The sequence below is a fragment of the Numida meleagris genome, chromosome Z (assembly GCF_002078875.1).
Source record: "Numida meleagris isolate 19003 breed g44 Domestic line chromosome Z, NumMel1.0, whole genome shotgun sequence".
NCBI classification, from domain to species: domain Eukaryota; kingdom Metazoa; phylum Chordata; class Aves; order Galliformes; family Numididae; genus Numida; species Numida meleagris.
Window position 1 is genome coordinate 19,174,532 of NC_034438.1, and position 13,771 is coordinate 19,188,302.

At 35.7% G+C, this 13,771-nt stretch overlaps 1 protein-coding gene across 7 annotated transcripts in view; it reads right to left on the reverse strand.

The window, feature by feature from the left end:
- The window catches only part of DEPDC1B (DEP domain containing 1B), a 37,123-nt gene that overhangs the window by 11,259 nt on the left and 12,093 nt on the right, over window positions 1-13,771 (reverse strand). For 3 of the 7 annotated variants that reach the window (XR_002433325.1, XM_021380440.1, XM_021380439.1), the window contains exons 4-12: window positions 12,743-12,870; window positions 11,881-12,011; window positions 10,007-10,054; window positions 9,454-9,594; window positions 7,131-7,297; window positions 5,464-5,640; window positions 4,659-4,844; window positions 1,811-1,873; window positions 7-120 (exon numbers count right to left, since the gene is read on the reverse strand). Coding sequence is in view for 6 of the 7 variants with exons in the window: in XM_021380440.1 (XP_021236115.1) it covers window positions 49-120; window positions 1,811-1,873; window positions 4,659-4,844; window positions 5,464-5,640; window positions 7,131-7,297; window positions 9,454-9,594; window positions 10,007-10,054; window positions 11,881-12,011; window positions 12,743-12,870 (1,113 nt within the window). In the remaining variant the exon portion in view is untranslated. Of the gene's footprint in view, window positions 1-6; window positions 121-1,685; window positions 1,874-3,334; window positions 4,358-4,658; window positions 4,845-5,463; window positions 5,641-7,130; window positions 7,298-9,453; window positions 9,595-10,006; window positions 10,055-11,880; window positions 12,012-12,742; window positions 12,871-13,771 lie in introns of those variants that run through there. The other 4 variants (XM_021380437.1, XM_021380442.1, XM_021380441.1 and 1 more) reach the window with 3 other exon arrangements.

A 13,771-nucleotide genomic window follows, 5' to 3' on the forward strand; every position in this document is an offset into this window, starting at 1 on the left:
GCTCACCCTCCCTGATCAGAGCGTTGGGTAGAACATAGCTGATTTTCATTATCTCCAGATGCAGCTGTGCCATTGCAACACAGGAGGTGATCCCACTTTGCCTATATTCATGGGTTTTGTCTGGGAAAAAAAAAGTTAAAGATACTGTTTTCTTTAGTTGCTTTAAATAAAATAAATAAATCCACAGAGGAATGACAAATAACTCCTTCGTATCACCTACTGAATATCAAATCACTGAGTGAAGCCAATAAATATGAACAGATGGGCAACTTATGCTAAAATCCAGAGTGTACAGACCGAGGAGATTTTGTTCAGTCTCCTGTATGTTAGGTCATCATGCTTCTTCTCTGCTCACTCTGCTCTGAGCTCAATGACCTTGGTTTCAGCAAATATCCAAATATCCACCAGAAAAAAAACACCTCCGCAGACATCAAAAGATAAAATTCACTACACTCCCAACATTCAGTACCCTCAATGACAAAAAAAAAAAACCCTCTATACTTAAAGATATCCAGCTCCATCTTGCAACTACAGAGTAATACTCCCATCTCAACTCATGTTATTGCTTACCAAAATATGTACTTCTTTATGTAAATGTACTTCCACGAGCTAATCAAGTGACTTCCTGTTCTTGTTTCTCATAAATGGAAAAGACTGAAATAATGCAAATTCTGAGTTTACCGAAAGTGATTTTGAATTCTCATCTTCCGTCATCTATAGTTTTATAAAAATCTGCAAATCCTGCAATGTTTCAGTATCAGTCACTCAGTACTGAGCAGAGAGGTCACACGAGAGATGAGTCAGCTGATTTTATGTAACCACCTCCAATTTAGACCTTCAAGAATCACATTAGCCCTCTGTCTCAGCATAATATTGGGAAGCCTTGTTCACTGTACGAGTAAACTCTTGAAACTGTAGTTTTCCAGAGCGCAATATTTCCTCCTCTCTTCTCTTTTTCAAATGACCTACAGTCCATGCTAAGTGAAGTAAATTTTGATATGACCATGTCTGAATTCATTTTTAACCTGCACAGTTCCTTTTTGATGTCTTGATTATTACTGAGCATTCTGAAAGCACTGATAAGACAACCTAACAATACCAGTGAAAACGCTGACAGGAAAATGCAGTATGGATTTTCTGGAAAAAAACATGAAGTGCATCTCCATCAGTTACAATGCCCTTGTGCTTACATTTATGCAGTTCTTAATCACATAACCATTGCTGTCTAATGTCAGTGTTCTGTAAGAAGCCACTAAACATAATGCCACAAAAAGCCTAATACAGCCACAATTTTCAGCCATATCTATGACTCCATCAGTACTACCAAGGAATCCATAATAAAACAAATATAAGCTAAGTATACTATCAGTTTACCTAAGCATTCCATACAGCCCCACCCCCGCAGCAAAATTTTCAGGATTAAAAACTAAAACACACTTTGAAATAGACTTGTAATCTCCATCACTAACAAAACCACATTCACCATGCAACAAGTGTATTTACAGTGAAAAATTAAAAACAATATATTGAATAACAGTTAGCTATATTATTCTGCGTCACATTTTTCCCACTAAAATTCTGCATTAGGTTTTCCACTCTTCTGCAAGGGTTTGCTATCAGACTCATGTCATTACCAATTCAGTATTAACACACACACACAAAAAAAAAATCACAGAAACTTCTACTCAAAGTTTCCAATTCTTTTCCAAAAAGCCTAAGAGCAACGTTACAGATAATGGCACTGCAATAGAAACTTCAGTACTAAGGAGTTAAATTTAGACAGTGATGTTGAGAAATAGCTCCTACTTACATATGAGCTTGAAGGTAGATATCTAAGATACCGGTCATCTACCTTTATTGAGTTTTCCACCTGCTGTGTTTAAAAAGAATGTCAGCTAAGTCTTAATTTAGCAAACCTCTTCAGTAACAACCACTTGCATAAGCAGAACAACGTGTGGTCTCACAGTTCGAGGGAAATAAAACTCAACTGATCCAAGGTTGTTCAGTCCTGGCAATATCAAGACACTACAAGGCTTTCATAGAGGAGTTAAATTCCTGAGAAAGTTAATCAGAAAACTGAGGTTTCAACTGATTACTTATTAGGAATAGAGAAATATTTTTATTCTTTACCAAGACCACAGTCTTCTTTGTACTATTTTTCTAGCAGTCTTCTTTTTCCAGCCTCCACTCTGAAAGGATACCATATTTGCTTTCTATATGTGCAGTTAGTTCAGTTATGAGACAAGGAAGGGCTGTAATAGCAGCTATAGCCAAATATCCTCTATTACCAAGATGAGATCTCGTCTGTCTTCAAGATTGGACAACAGTTAAAATTCAGTTTTGCAAAATTTTGATTTCAGCTGCAATTCTCTTCTTACAGTCCCCCTGAGGTTTTAGAGAATTTTTTGTGACAGCATTTTTTGGGAGGCTTGGGAATTGTCAGCAAATGGATTTGCTTGGTTTGTTTTTATCGCAGCCAAAGAATTATTTGAAACACAACTGTAATTGACCCACAGAAACGTTGTGTCTTCAACTGCTACTACAAGAAACTAACAAGTAAACATAAACTGCTGTTAAAAATAGGCTATATGGACAGTAGAAATGGATCACCGGGGAAACAATTCAGTGTGACATAGTGTAACACTAGAAGGCTCATACATAATTAGTGATATTATTTCCAATGCCTAATAGATTGGATTCTACCTCTCCTCTGCAGTTAAGAACTGATGTCAGAGATGAATTGGGGTGAGTTTCCTCATTTCTGTAAAAAACACTAGCCTTATTAGCTCTCACACTTTACGGATTACTGCTGTAACCAAATGTTTATATAATGAGTAGTCAGTCTGAATGTACATAAGAATACGCAGAATACTATGACAAACATGAGAGGATACGTCACCACCAGAGACCTCGTAATAAAGTTAAGAGGCCTCAGACTACCTTTAATATTAATTTTAATATGTTCTTAATATTTGAAAAGTGTACCTTTAGCACACTTGCTTAAATAATGATTACTGATAAGAAGTCCAAGGGTGAAGACAGACCATGAAAACACGTACTGTTTATCAAAAGCACAATACCTGAGAAATATTCTAGTCTGTCAAACCAATAGCCTCACAACATAGGTCTTCAAGCTTATTGACAGATTAGAGGGTTAGCAAAGTGAATGGTGCAGATTAGTCAACATGTTGCTTATTAGAATTTCAGACAAGCTGGTTGAGATATCTGCTGCCTTCCCTCCTGCATAGCCTTTGACATTCAGTGAGATATGAAAAACCGTTCTTTAAAACTCTGATGGATAACCTAAAACTACCACCAGTACCATACCAGTAAATGTCTGCAAACAGTGTTTTAATAACTCAAAAACTTGCCAGAATCAAGTTATGCTCCCAGTCAAGTTACATGTACAATAGTTTTCATAATGCAAAACAAAATCATTAAAGATATTCAATACTTCAATATCAAGCCAATATTTGCATTTCATTTCCAGATGAAATATGCTAGGCTTCAAGTTTTTCTGATAAAATGAGTTCTAGAGGAGAGGCATCCAATTTTGTACAGTGCTATTTCATAACAGCTTTTAGAAAAGGCTTTTAAGTCTAGACTGCTTGCGAACCAAGTCTGTACTGAAGAAAGAAATGGCTCTTCAACAACAGTTGACTCTAGATGTAATACATCATAAGAATGAAAATTAAGAACGTGTTTTTACAGTTTCATGAAATAAATTTGATGTACGAACAACAGGGCACACAACAGCAAAACAAAATCCAGTGTTACATACTTATTCATGTACTTACAGATTAAGAATTTCTCAAGCTACGCATGAACAAATGATCTAGTTTATACAAAAGGAAAAAAATCTTCTTGATTAACTAACACCAATTCATTGCACACAAGTTTTGACCTTGAAATGATGGTCAAACTACAGCAAGTGTGCCTTATCCCCAACGCAAGTTAATCATCTTGTTTTTAAAAACTACAAAACAGACATTAAAAAAATCATGATTTACAAAAATACTGATATTGGTTCACATTTCTACCTCCTCAACACTTCTCTTTTGACGTTCTCTACCGTCTCAACAGTATCTCCAGTATTTCCTTCTGAGCAAATTACATGCTGCTCAGACTCCTTTTGTGTAAGATCCATTGATAATCTGCTTTGACTCAGTTTGCTGATGTATTACATATAAACTCTTTACATCCGAAAGCTTCTGGTTCTGTGAAATGGTTGAAAAGGCTTTTTTAAAGCCCACATCAGAAGTGGTGGCTTCTGTTTCGATTTTTCTGGAAATAGCACTGCTTCAGTTTCAGGGGTAGGAAATCGTACTCTATACACTTCAGGGTAAGATTTCTGAAACTAGAAAAATACATCAATTTGAATGAAGAATTCACTCACATTTGGCATTTAAATTGTCACACCCATGAATGGAGCGAGAAAATTCCTCCAAAACACTCTCTATACCTCTGTATAGAAAATTAAGTGATGTTTTCCAATAAGGTTTATTCATCATAGCACCTCTATTCTAAATGATTAAAAGTTATAAATGCCCAAGATTATCTACTGCTTTAAGTCTCAGTATTTTCTTAGAGGACCATACGTTTGAAAACTAATAAACCTTTTAGAAATTAAATAAAGACTGGAGAAATTTTTTACTCACTTGTTTGAGCTTCTTCTTCTTGTCTTTCACAGATATTTCTTTATTCATTGCAATTTCTTCCAATAAAGCTGCCAGTGGCTCCTGAGAGCCAATTACCCTTTGGTATTCAAATTCATCTGTGCTGATTTGGTGACAAAACGATGGAGCAGGAAAAGTTGCATCAGTGTCAGCTCCAGCATATTTTATCTGGAGAAAGAATAAAAAGAAGAGTTGTTCTCTGCAACAAACTTGCAAAAAAAAAAAAAAAAAAGAAAGAAAGAAAAAGAAAGAAATTCACTAAGTTGACTACCCTGTCATTAAAGTCATTAAATGTTACTCAAAGTCATTCATCAGAAAAAGAGAGAAGAACCCAAATTCTAACTCCTACCTCTTGCATGAATAGAGTGAGTTCTAGTAAGTCAAGAAGCATGAAACAAAGGAAGCCTTGGAAAAAGAAATGACAAAGTACTTCAGCAGAAATTAAGAAATGTCGAACTAAAAATAAAAAGTATGGTATTGGAAAAAGGAAATAAAGTTATGAAAAGGTTGAGCACATATGGATGCCTCTAAAGCACTGTGATCCCATTCCTGGAGAAGATGGAGTTGACCAAGATGGGAACATGTTTGTCTCTAAGCCATTCTAGATCTGTTTAGTTTCATTTAACTATATAGTTATAATGGAGTATCAGTAGCCAAAATAAATTAGCTCTTCATATGCTAGCAGAGACAGACCAAAGTCTAAGATATGTGAAACTCAGGAGCAGAAAGCATGAGTTTGCTATTGAAGCAGAGTGATGCAAGATAATTTTCCCCACTAGACACCTACTTGAACTCTTTGGACATGTACAACATGTTCCTCTATAGAAGATTTTAAGGAGGAAGGAACACTTAATATCTCCTGATAATTGTCCATGAGAAAAGATACTAGTTTAGCAGCAAGCAGTTCATCCAAGTCCATTTCATCCTTAGAGCAGAGAATACAACGGGAAAATGCCTGAACCATCTGAGAAGAAAAAAAAAAGTTTATTTTTCTATTTATAGAGAAAAAATAGTCTATTTTGAAATCTTTCCTAAAAGATCTCTTAACAACAAAATACTCACCACACTTGCAATGCATTATTAAAAAAATAAAGGAAGAGCATTGTGTACTGTGTCACTGAGTGGACTGAAGATGGCCCTTGCCTCAAACAATCTAATTTTGACCTAAGGCATAGAATGGCTGAATTCCATTTTACTCTCAGGATTTCCTCAAACATACATTTCACTTGACTTCTCCAGTCAAACAGGGCATAAATATTTCAAAGATTTTAAAAACAACACAGCAATTGAATAGAAGTTAAGCACCAGAAGAAAAACTTAATGCCATTACTTTCTAATCCTTCAAATAAAATTTCAGGTCCAGCTTACTACATGTAACTGAACACTTGAATACAAGACTACAAGAGTCTTCTACCTGTGTACCAGTCACTATTAACATTCTTAGCACAGGGAGCAAACGAGATTTTCTCCTTTGCATTGTAGATTACACCACTGAAATAAAACATAATACAAAGAACTTGGATTGTATAGGACTCACTTCCAAAAAGTAACAATTAGCTTATAATTATTTTATGTCATTATTGTAATAAAATATTGCAATAAAATATCATTTATAGTTAATTAAAGTAGCAGTCAATAATTATTTTAATCAAATATAATTCATAGCTAATTAAAATCTTAATTGCTATGGAACAAATTTAGACGTACACATCCTAGAATCTTTATGGAATGGCTCTACAGCTGAGTTTTCCATTGCTCTAGTCCTTGCAGAGAACTTGAATGTTAACAAAAAGAAATACTCTGTCAGTTGGAATCGCTGTAAATTTTGCCTAACAAAACCAATACAAATATGATTGTGATAATATGTTGTTGAGAACAGCAATAAATATATAAATAGCCCTACAAAGAGGACCTTGGCACAAACTAGGGGTTTGTCAAAATCTGAATAATAATGACATATAGAGAAGAATGTTTCTGTAGATAAGTGATGAACAAAAATGAGTACTGAAATAATCTGGCAAGATTTGTTTTTCTCATGGCTAAAAACAGGTAAACCAAAATATTCAGATATATATTTTTAACTGTAATTGAAACAGGCAGTCTGTTTCTCTCATACTTTTTGCAATGACAAAGAACAGAGACCTCATCTTCTATTACTTTGGTGGTTTTTTTCTCCCACTCAATAGTCAGTCTATTTAAGTCTGTATGGAAAATTGGTAATTTAACTCTAAGATGGGGGAAACCTTCAAGTCTTGAGCAAGTTCTGCATTTGCTCACAACTTCAAAAGCATCTTGTTCAAATTCAGAGTTATTTTTGCATAGTTAGAATAGAAAAATCAAATCAAAAATCCCATCAAATAAGCAAGCCTTATTTTGCATATGCTCTCCAGTAAAAATCTTATCTGTGCTATTTCAAAAGCCTTGTGAGATCTTCTACCTTATTACTATACGTACCAAGACTCTGGTCCTCACTGATTCAGAAAGAGGAGGCAAATCCTTGTTAAAGCTAATTCTTGCCATCATTCTCACCAACAGCTGTAGTTTTCTCCGATTTTCTGGTGGCAGCAGAAGGCAAGATATTTGAAGAGCTTCCACAGCTTCGCTGTGTTTTTGCAGCAGACCTGGTTTATTAAAAAAATAATAATAATCAAGAAACATAGAAATGTTTCTCAATTATATATTTTCAGAAATATTTTCTAAACGTTTTAACAATTCATCTCCCCAGATTCCTTTTCTGGGAAGGAACTGTATTCCTACCAGGTTATCTGTCCTGACTTCCACTCTCTGTAGGTTTTCTTTTTGTGTTTGAGTTTGGCTAAGATTTACTTGTTCATTCATACAGGCCTCCTGACATTTCTGTCACTTTCTCTGTGCTGGGATACATTGCTCCTGAGCTTGGAGGTGATCTTTGAATGAGCACTCTTGAGCTCCTCTTCCCTCCACGACTTTATCCCACTCTGCCAAGAAGTTTCCTGTAGATGCTAAAAGTCTGTTCTCCTGAAGTCTGGGGTTGAAAGCTTGTTGAGAACCTTTCTGATTCCCCTAAGGATCTTGAACTCCACCATTTCAAGGTTCACTGGAGCCAAGACTGCCTAGAACCTTCACATTCCACACAAGCCCCTTCTTCTTGGTGACATACATAGCATATCTCCTCATTGGCTCCTCTATCTTTTGGAGAAGGAAGTCATCATACACTAGTTTCAGGAATCTTCAATATCATTTACGTCCTGCTGTGTTGTCCCTCCAATAGATATCATGGTGTTGATATCCCCCTAAGACCAGGCCTCGGGAAAGTGAAGCTTCTCCTTTGGGAGTAGAAGGCCTCTTCCACATGTTCTTCCTATTCAGGCAGCCTATAGCAGATCACCATCACAATGTCACCTGTCCTTGCTCTCCTTTAATCCATAAACTCCATCTGTTCCTAATCCACTCCCAGGCAGAGCGCCATGCACGCCAGCTGGTCGCTGACTAGAGAGTGACCTCACCTCACCTACACATCCTTCTTAAAGAACCTGTGTCCATCCCATCATGCCTGTGATACCAATAAGATCACAGGCCTACAAGCATACACGATTAATTCCTCATTTATTCCCCATGTTATTTGCTTTTGCATAGACTTAGGCCCCTTATTTGCTTTCTTACTACTCATAAAATCTAATTTTTGTGTACAGAAAGGAGAATTAGGCATCACAACAGGAAGACAAGTTGTCTTCTTGAACTTCCTTTTACTAGCTAGCTAGGGAATCTAATAATTGAATCATAAAAATGAAATAGGGTGGAAAAAAAACCTGGGAATGTTCTAGTTCAACCACCCTCATTCTTACTTCAGTAATTGAAGGTACTCAAATCAAGTATCTCAAGACACCCCATTACAGCCAAGTGCAACTTTTTAGACCTTTAAATGCCTGTAAATAGGTGACCAGAGTAGGCTGTCTAGGCAAAGCTAGAAAGACCTGACATTTTCAAGCATATACTGCTGGTACTTTTAAGTAAATTAGCTAAGTACAAAGATTGAAAACAAGGTAGTTCTTAAAAGCCTATACTCTCGTGACTTTTTGTATATGTCTATTTCTGTTTTTAAGGAAAAATTTAATAGGGAATACATCATTTTTTGTGAACCAAATGACTTTTTTTAAACACTTATTTGACACAGTGAACAATTTCTTTTAGCTTGCATGTAAGTGTTGGCATGAATTCCTCATTCTCATTTTTACATCTGAAATAATATGAAATAAAACTCAGTCTTGAAAGATACTAAGTACAATAGAAAAACAAAAAAGCATGAAAGAACAGGAAAACTTTTAAAGACATTGTCAAGAACGTTTGTTGCCTTAGAAGAAAAATTAAAAAACGGAACTATATTCAATTTGAAGTAAGATTGTGAACTAGATACTAACAAAGTACAAAAATACTAAATTCCCAATGTCGATAACTGATAGGTCCCTTTACTAGCTGAAGAACTGTTATATAATCTTAGCAACTGTTCAATGCAATTATTCTGAATTCTTTTTTCAGTTCTAAAGTTTATAAAATGCAATGTTATGCCTCTTAGCAAAGAGGGTCAAAAAACAGCATGCCACAAAGCATGTTTATTTTTAAACTCAGAATTTTTTCTTTCCCTAAGTTTTCATATTTGCCATCTCTCTATGAACCGTCTATATCCACATGGTAAGTTAATTTGTTTTTGTTGACACCTAAAAAGCTATAGCTAAAAATTAAACTGTTCTTTCTTTAAAGCTCTAGGAGTACATTTTTTGTTACATCCCAGACTACCTACCTAGCACACTAACAAAAACATCAAAAAAATTAAATGTAAGAAGTGGTTCTTTCATCTGGCCAAAGTAGTCCACTATCGTTTTGAAGACATCTCTTTCAAATCCTGAATATGTAGGCTGCTTCAAATCTGTGCAGATGGGCCCTATTAAAAAAAGAAAAAAGAAAACAGAAAGTTGATTTGCAGCTATCAGCTTGATCACTGTTTGCCATTCCAGCCAATATAAGTGCAAATTCATGCAGTAAAGAAGCTTAGATACACTATTAAAAATATTTTATTTATATTTCTAACAGATCTAGTGAAAACAAATATAATTGAGGGAAAAATATAAATAATTTAACCTTAAGATATTTCACTGAAGTAAACTGCACTGGCAAAAAAACATATGCTGACTGACTGATCTTTTTCAACATTGTTTTCAAGGCCATAATCAGAAAAAAATATGTCTGAGAATATAATTGATATTTGGTGAAATTTTGATGAAGTTTTAAAGGCATAGTTAAAAAAAATAAAATAAACTAAGTGAGGTTTTAGGTGTTATTCCAAGTTTACTTACAATTTGCTAGGCATTTCATTGCTGACAATATCCAGTGAGGTAAGTCCTCTGCACAAGGGAAAAAGAAAAAAAAGATACAGGAAAAGAATAACTCAGGTGTTTGTTTTTTTTAAAAAACAAATTCTAAGATTATAGTGAACTAAAAATTCTTAAAGAAGTTCCTCTTATAATGTAGACTGATTGAAAAAAACAGATTATTCCTTAATATACACACAAATAACTTCTGTCAGATTACATCTATACTCTAGTGTCTTCAGTGCTTCAGTATCAACCAGTTACACCTACAACTCTTACAGCTTAATGAGGAAAATTGGATCATATAGTAAATCCTTAATCTGCCTTGTAAAATTTAACCAAACTTATTCAAATTATTATAAAGGTCAAGAGAGGGTGTAAAGTGGTTATTCTGTACTGAAGATGATGAAAAGCATTCATACATTCAGTTCTGTCATTTCTGAAAAGAAGATAATATCCTGAAGTGTTCCAGCTGTCTGGAGAACAAACACCTATGTGCTCTAGAGGTGGTTACTTTGACAAACCAAATCAGGGTCCTACCCAATGTTTCACTTCTCTACAGATCTTGTGGAAAACATGGTTACAATATTAAGCATCCTCTCATATCTTATTTAAAGTTTCCCTAGTGAGAAAAGCAGTTTTACATGGTGGTTGTTTCAAAATATATTGACTGAAAATGCAAAAATGAAAAGTTCTAAGCCTCTCTCTGTATATTCTGATCCTTTCTTGTTTTTTACTACATGTTGCCCTCATGTAGACACTCCAGTTCAGGCACAGATAGGCTGACAAAGGCAGCTTCAAAAGAAAGATATCCCTACAATTTTAACTGAAAATTTTCTGTTCTTTAACCTTTGTTCAATACTGCTGTGATGGTTTCACACTAGTAAGAAGGCTAAGATTCACCACACAGTTCTCATTCCCTCTCAGCCTCCCAGGGGGAGAAAATATGATGAAAAAAAAATGAGATGGGACAGAGCACTCACCAATCACTGTCACAGGCAAAACAGACTCACCATAAGAAAAATTAATATCATGTGTTGCCTATTGGTAATAACAAACTAGAGCAGTGAAACTAAAAGCAAACTGCAAACCCCCTCCCCCTCCAACCAACTAGAATGGAATACCTAGATGTGGTTTTGTGTGGGCTTCCCGCAGGTTAAATTTCTCCAAGAACTGCTCCAACATGAGTCAATACCACAGGATCCACCCTTCAGGAGTTAAATGATCACATATGGGTCCCCTACAGGAGGCAGCTCCAGCACAGGGCCTGCTCCAGCAGAGGCTCTCTACGAACTGCAGCTTTCGTGGACTCCTCCACAGAATCCAAGTGGAGATACGCTCTGTGTCTGGAGTGCCTCCTGGCCTCCACCCTCCTACACTGAGCTTGGTGTCTGTAGGATTGTTTCTCCCATTTCTCGCTCCTCTCTCCCACTTTCTGTTGTGCAGCATTTTTCCCCTTTCTTAAATACGCTCTCACAGCATCATTCACTGGATCGGCTTTGGCTATCACTGGGTCTTCTTTGGAGCTAGCTGGCACTGGCTCTGATCTGACATGGGGCAGCTGCTGGGCTCTTCTTACAGAGGACACCCCAGCATCCCCCTTGCTGCCAAAGTTTTGCCATGTAAACCTAATACATGTGCTAAAGTAGGTATACTGAAGTGTAAGTATGGAAAAAAAAAACACTCATTCTTGCTATTGGGGTGCACAACAGTAATGTAATCCATAAAAACTCTAGTGTAATGTGGTTATACAAGCATGAAGTTGCTATGTGTTTGCACAGACCAGAGTTAATGTTTTTCTTTTTTAAAAACAATAAACTACAATATAAAAAGTTAAACAAGACTTCTAAAATACTCACTTGATTTGTCTTCTAAAGTGACAATGCCTTGCTTATTGACATTGTATGCATTTTGGACTATATGCTTTGAATTCACAAGCTTTGTATCTATCACTTCATCCAGGGAATCCAAACCCAAGACTTTTTGTAGTCTGAAAAAATACATAAGCACACAATAAATACATCATATAATCTGCAAGAAGTAAATATAGAGCATTAGGACAGATACAGTTCTGAAAGAGACCCTTCACATTTATTGTTTTAGTCACAAGCGTGTAAAGGAGGATTACAGCAGACTGACACTATTCATACAAATTCCTATGCTACACTGTACTAGATCAAGTTTATTACAAAGAGAGAGTATGCCAGGCTTAGGATGAAAAGAAATCATGATGTAAAATTACCTAAAGCATTTTTTGCGGGAGGAAAAAATGCTCTAAAATAAAGTATTTAGCTTTGCATAGGATGTTCCTTATGAAAAATGTAAGGAACATCTCAAAGCTTTCTGGATGTAGCTATTTCTTTCCTTATATTAAGTTCTGTACTTTTCATTAAAAGGCTGAATGGTATCATACTTCTACATGAGTTCTTCAATTTCATAACAGGCAAAGAGAAAGATTGAGGGAAAAATGTGATTAAACAAAACAAAGTCCACACAATAACAGGACTTATATAGTACAAGAGAAAAAAAAGAAAAGTCAAAAAGTACAAAAGTTTCCTCATGAACTTGATCTGCTGATTTTGCAGGATAGTTAGTATCACCAGTATGGCGGCAATGAAAGGTGAGTAGATGAAGCTAGGAGCACTGCCAGGGAAAACAGACAAAACTGTTGACTACTATACAGTTTTACTCTATCAGCAGATTACTGACATGTATACTCACCGTGACAAAGTCATTGATTTCCATATCTCTTCTATATTTTCTTGTGTCAACTCTCTACGGAAAACAAGCCTGCATGCTGGTACTTCTCCTATAGCTATACTGTGACGCTTGTACCACATTTCAGAGTTCTAAAATCAGAAAAAAACACTGCTCATTAGCCAGTGATTTTTCAAATATTGAACACTTTAACACACTTGTGGTACGTGTGATAATTTTAAGATGTCTTAAGTTCTAGCAAAATCCCCAAGATGCAAGCATTTTTAGCTCTCAAATGCACAACATCTTTTCTCTGTTATTTAACATCTTCAAAGCTGAAAAACGATGTGAGTAGCCATTAAAATTCACAAGTCAGTGATCTGGTACTCAGTTCAGATCCTTTTCATGACCAAAACAAGTTCAAATCAACCACCATACTAAGGCTAAACAGTTGTTTATGGAAAAATTATTGGAAAATTTTTAGATGAGATAAAAACTTTTTTTTGTTCTTGTTCACCATATGTTGATCATAATTAAATAGTGAACTCATTAGCAAGGTCAAAACAGCAATAAAATAAAAGCACACTGTTACAGCTAAAGACATCCACCATATCTAATCCACCATTAGAAAAGAGAAGTAAAGAGAGAATACAAGTTTATGTGACTATTATCCTTTACTCAGTCTTCAGATCCCAGTTTGGTACTTGAAAATTGTCATCAGTGTGCCTATGCGTGCACATACAAAGCAGGTTGTGTCCATAGCGTACTCTAAAGCAAAGTTCTGGATCATTTCCAGTTACTGTGCATTGATTTGCACCACTGCAGTCCTAGATCACATTAACAGTATTCCTTGTGGTCACAACTAACCCATAACATGCACTCCCGGAATGTGCCTAATCACTCCAACCGCTAATTGTCTGTCACTTCACGACACTAGACTAGAGATAGTTTGAAATGAAAAACATCCTCTGCAATCAATATCTGGCCAGATCCATGTCTATCAGTCCACACATCGCAAATAACTGCTCTACTTGATGCTGCAGCAATTTAAGA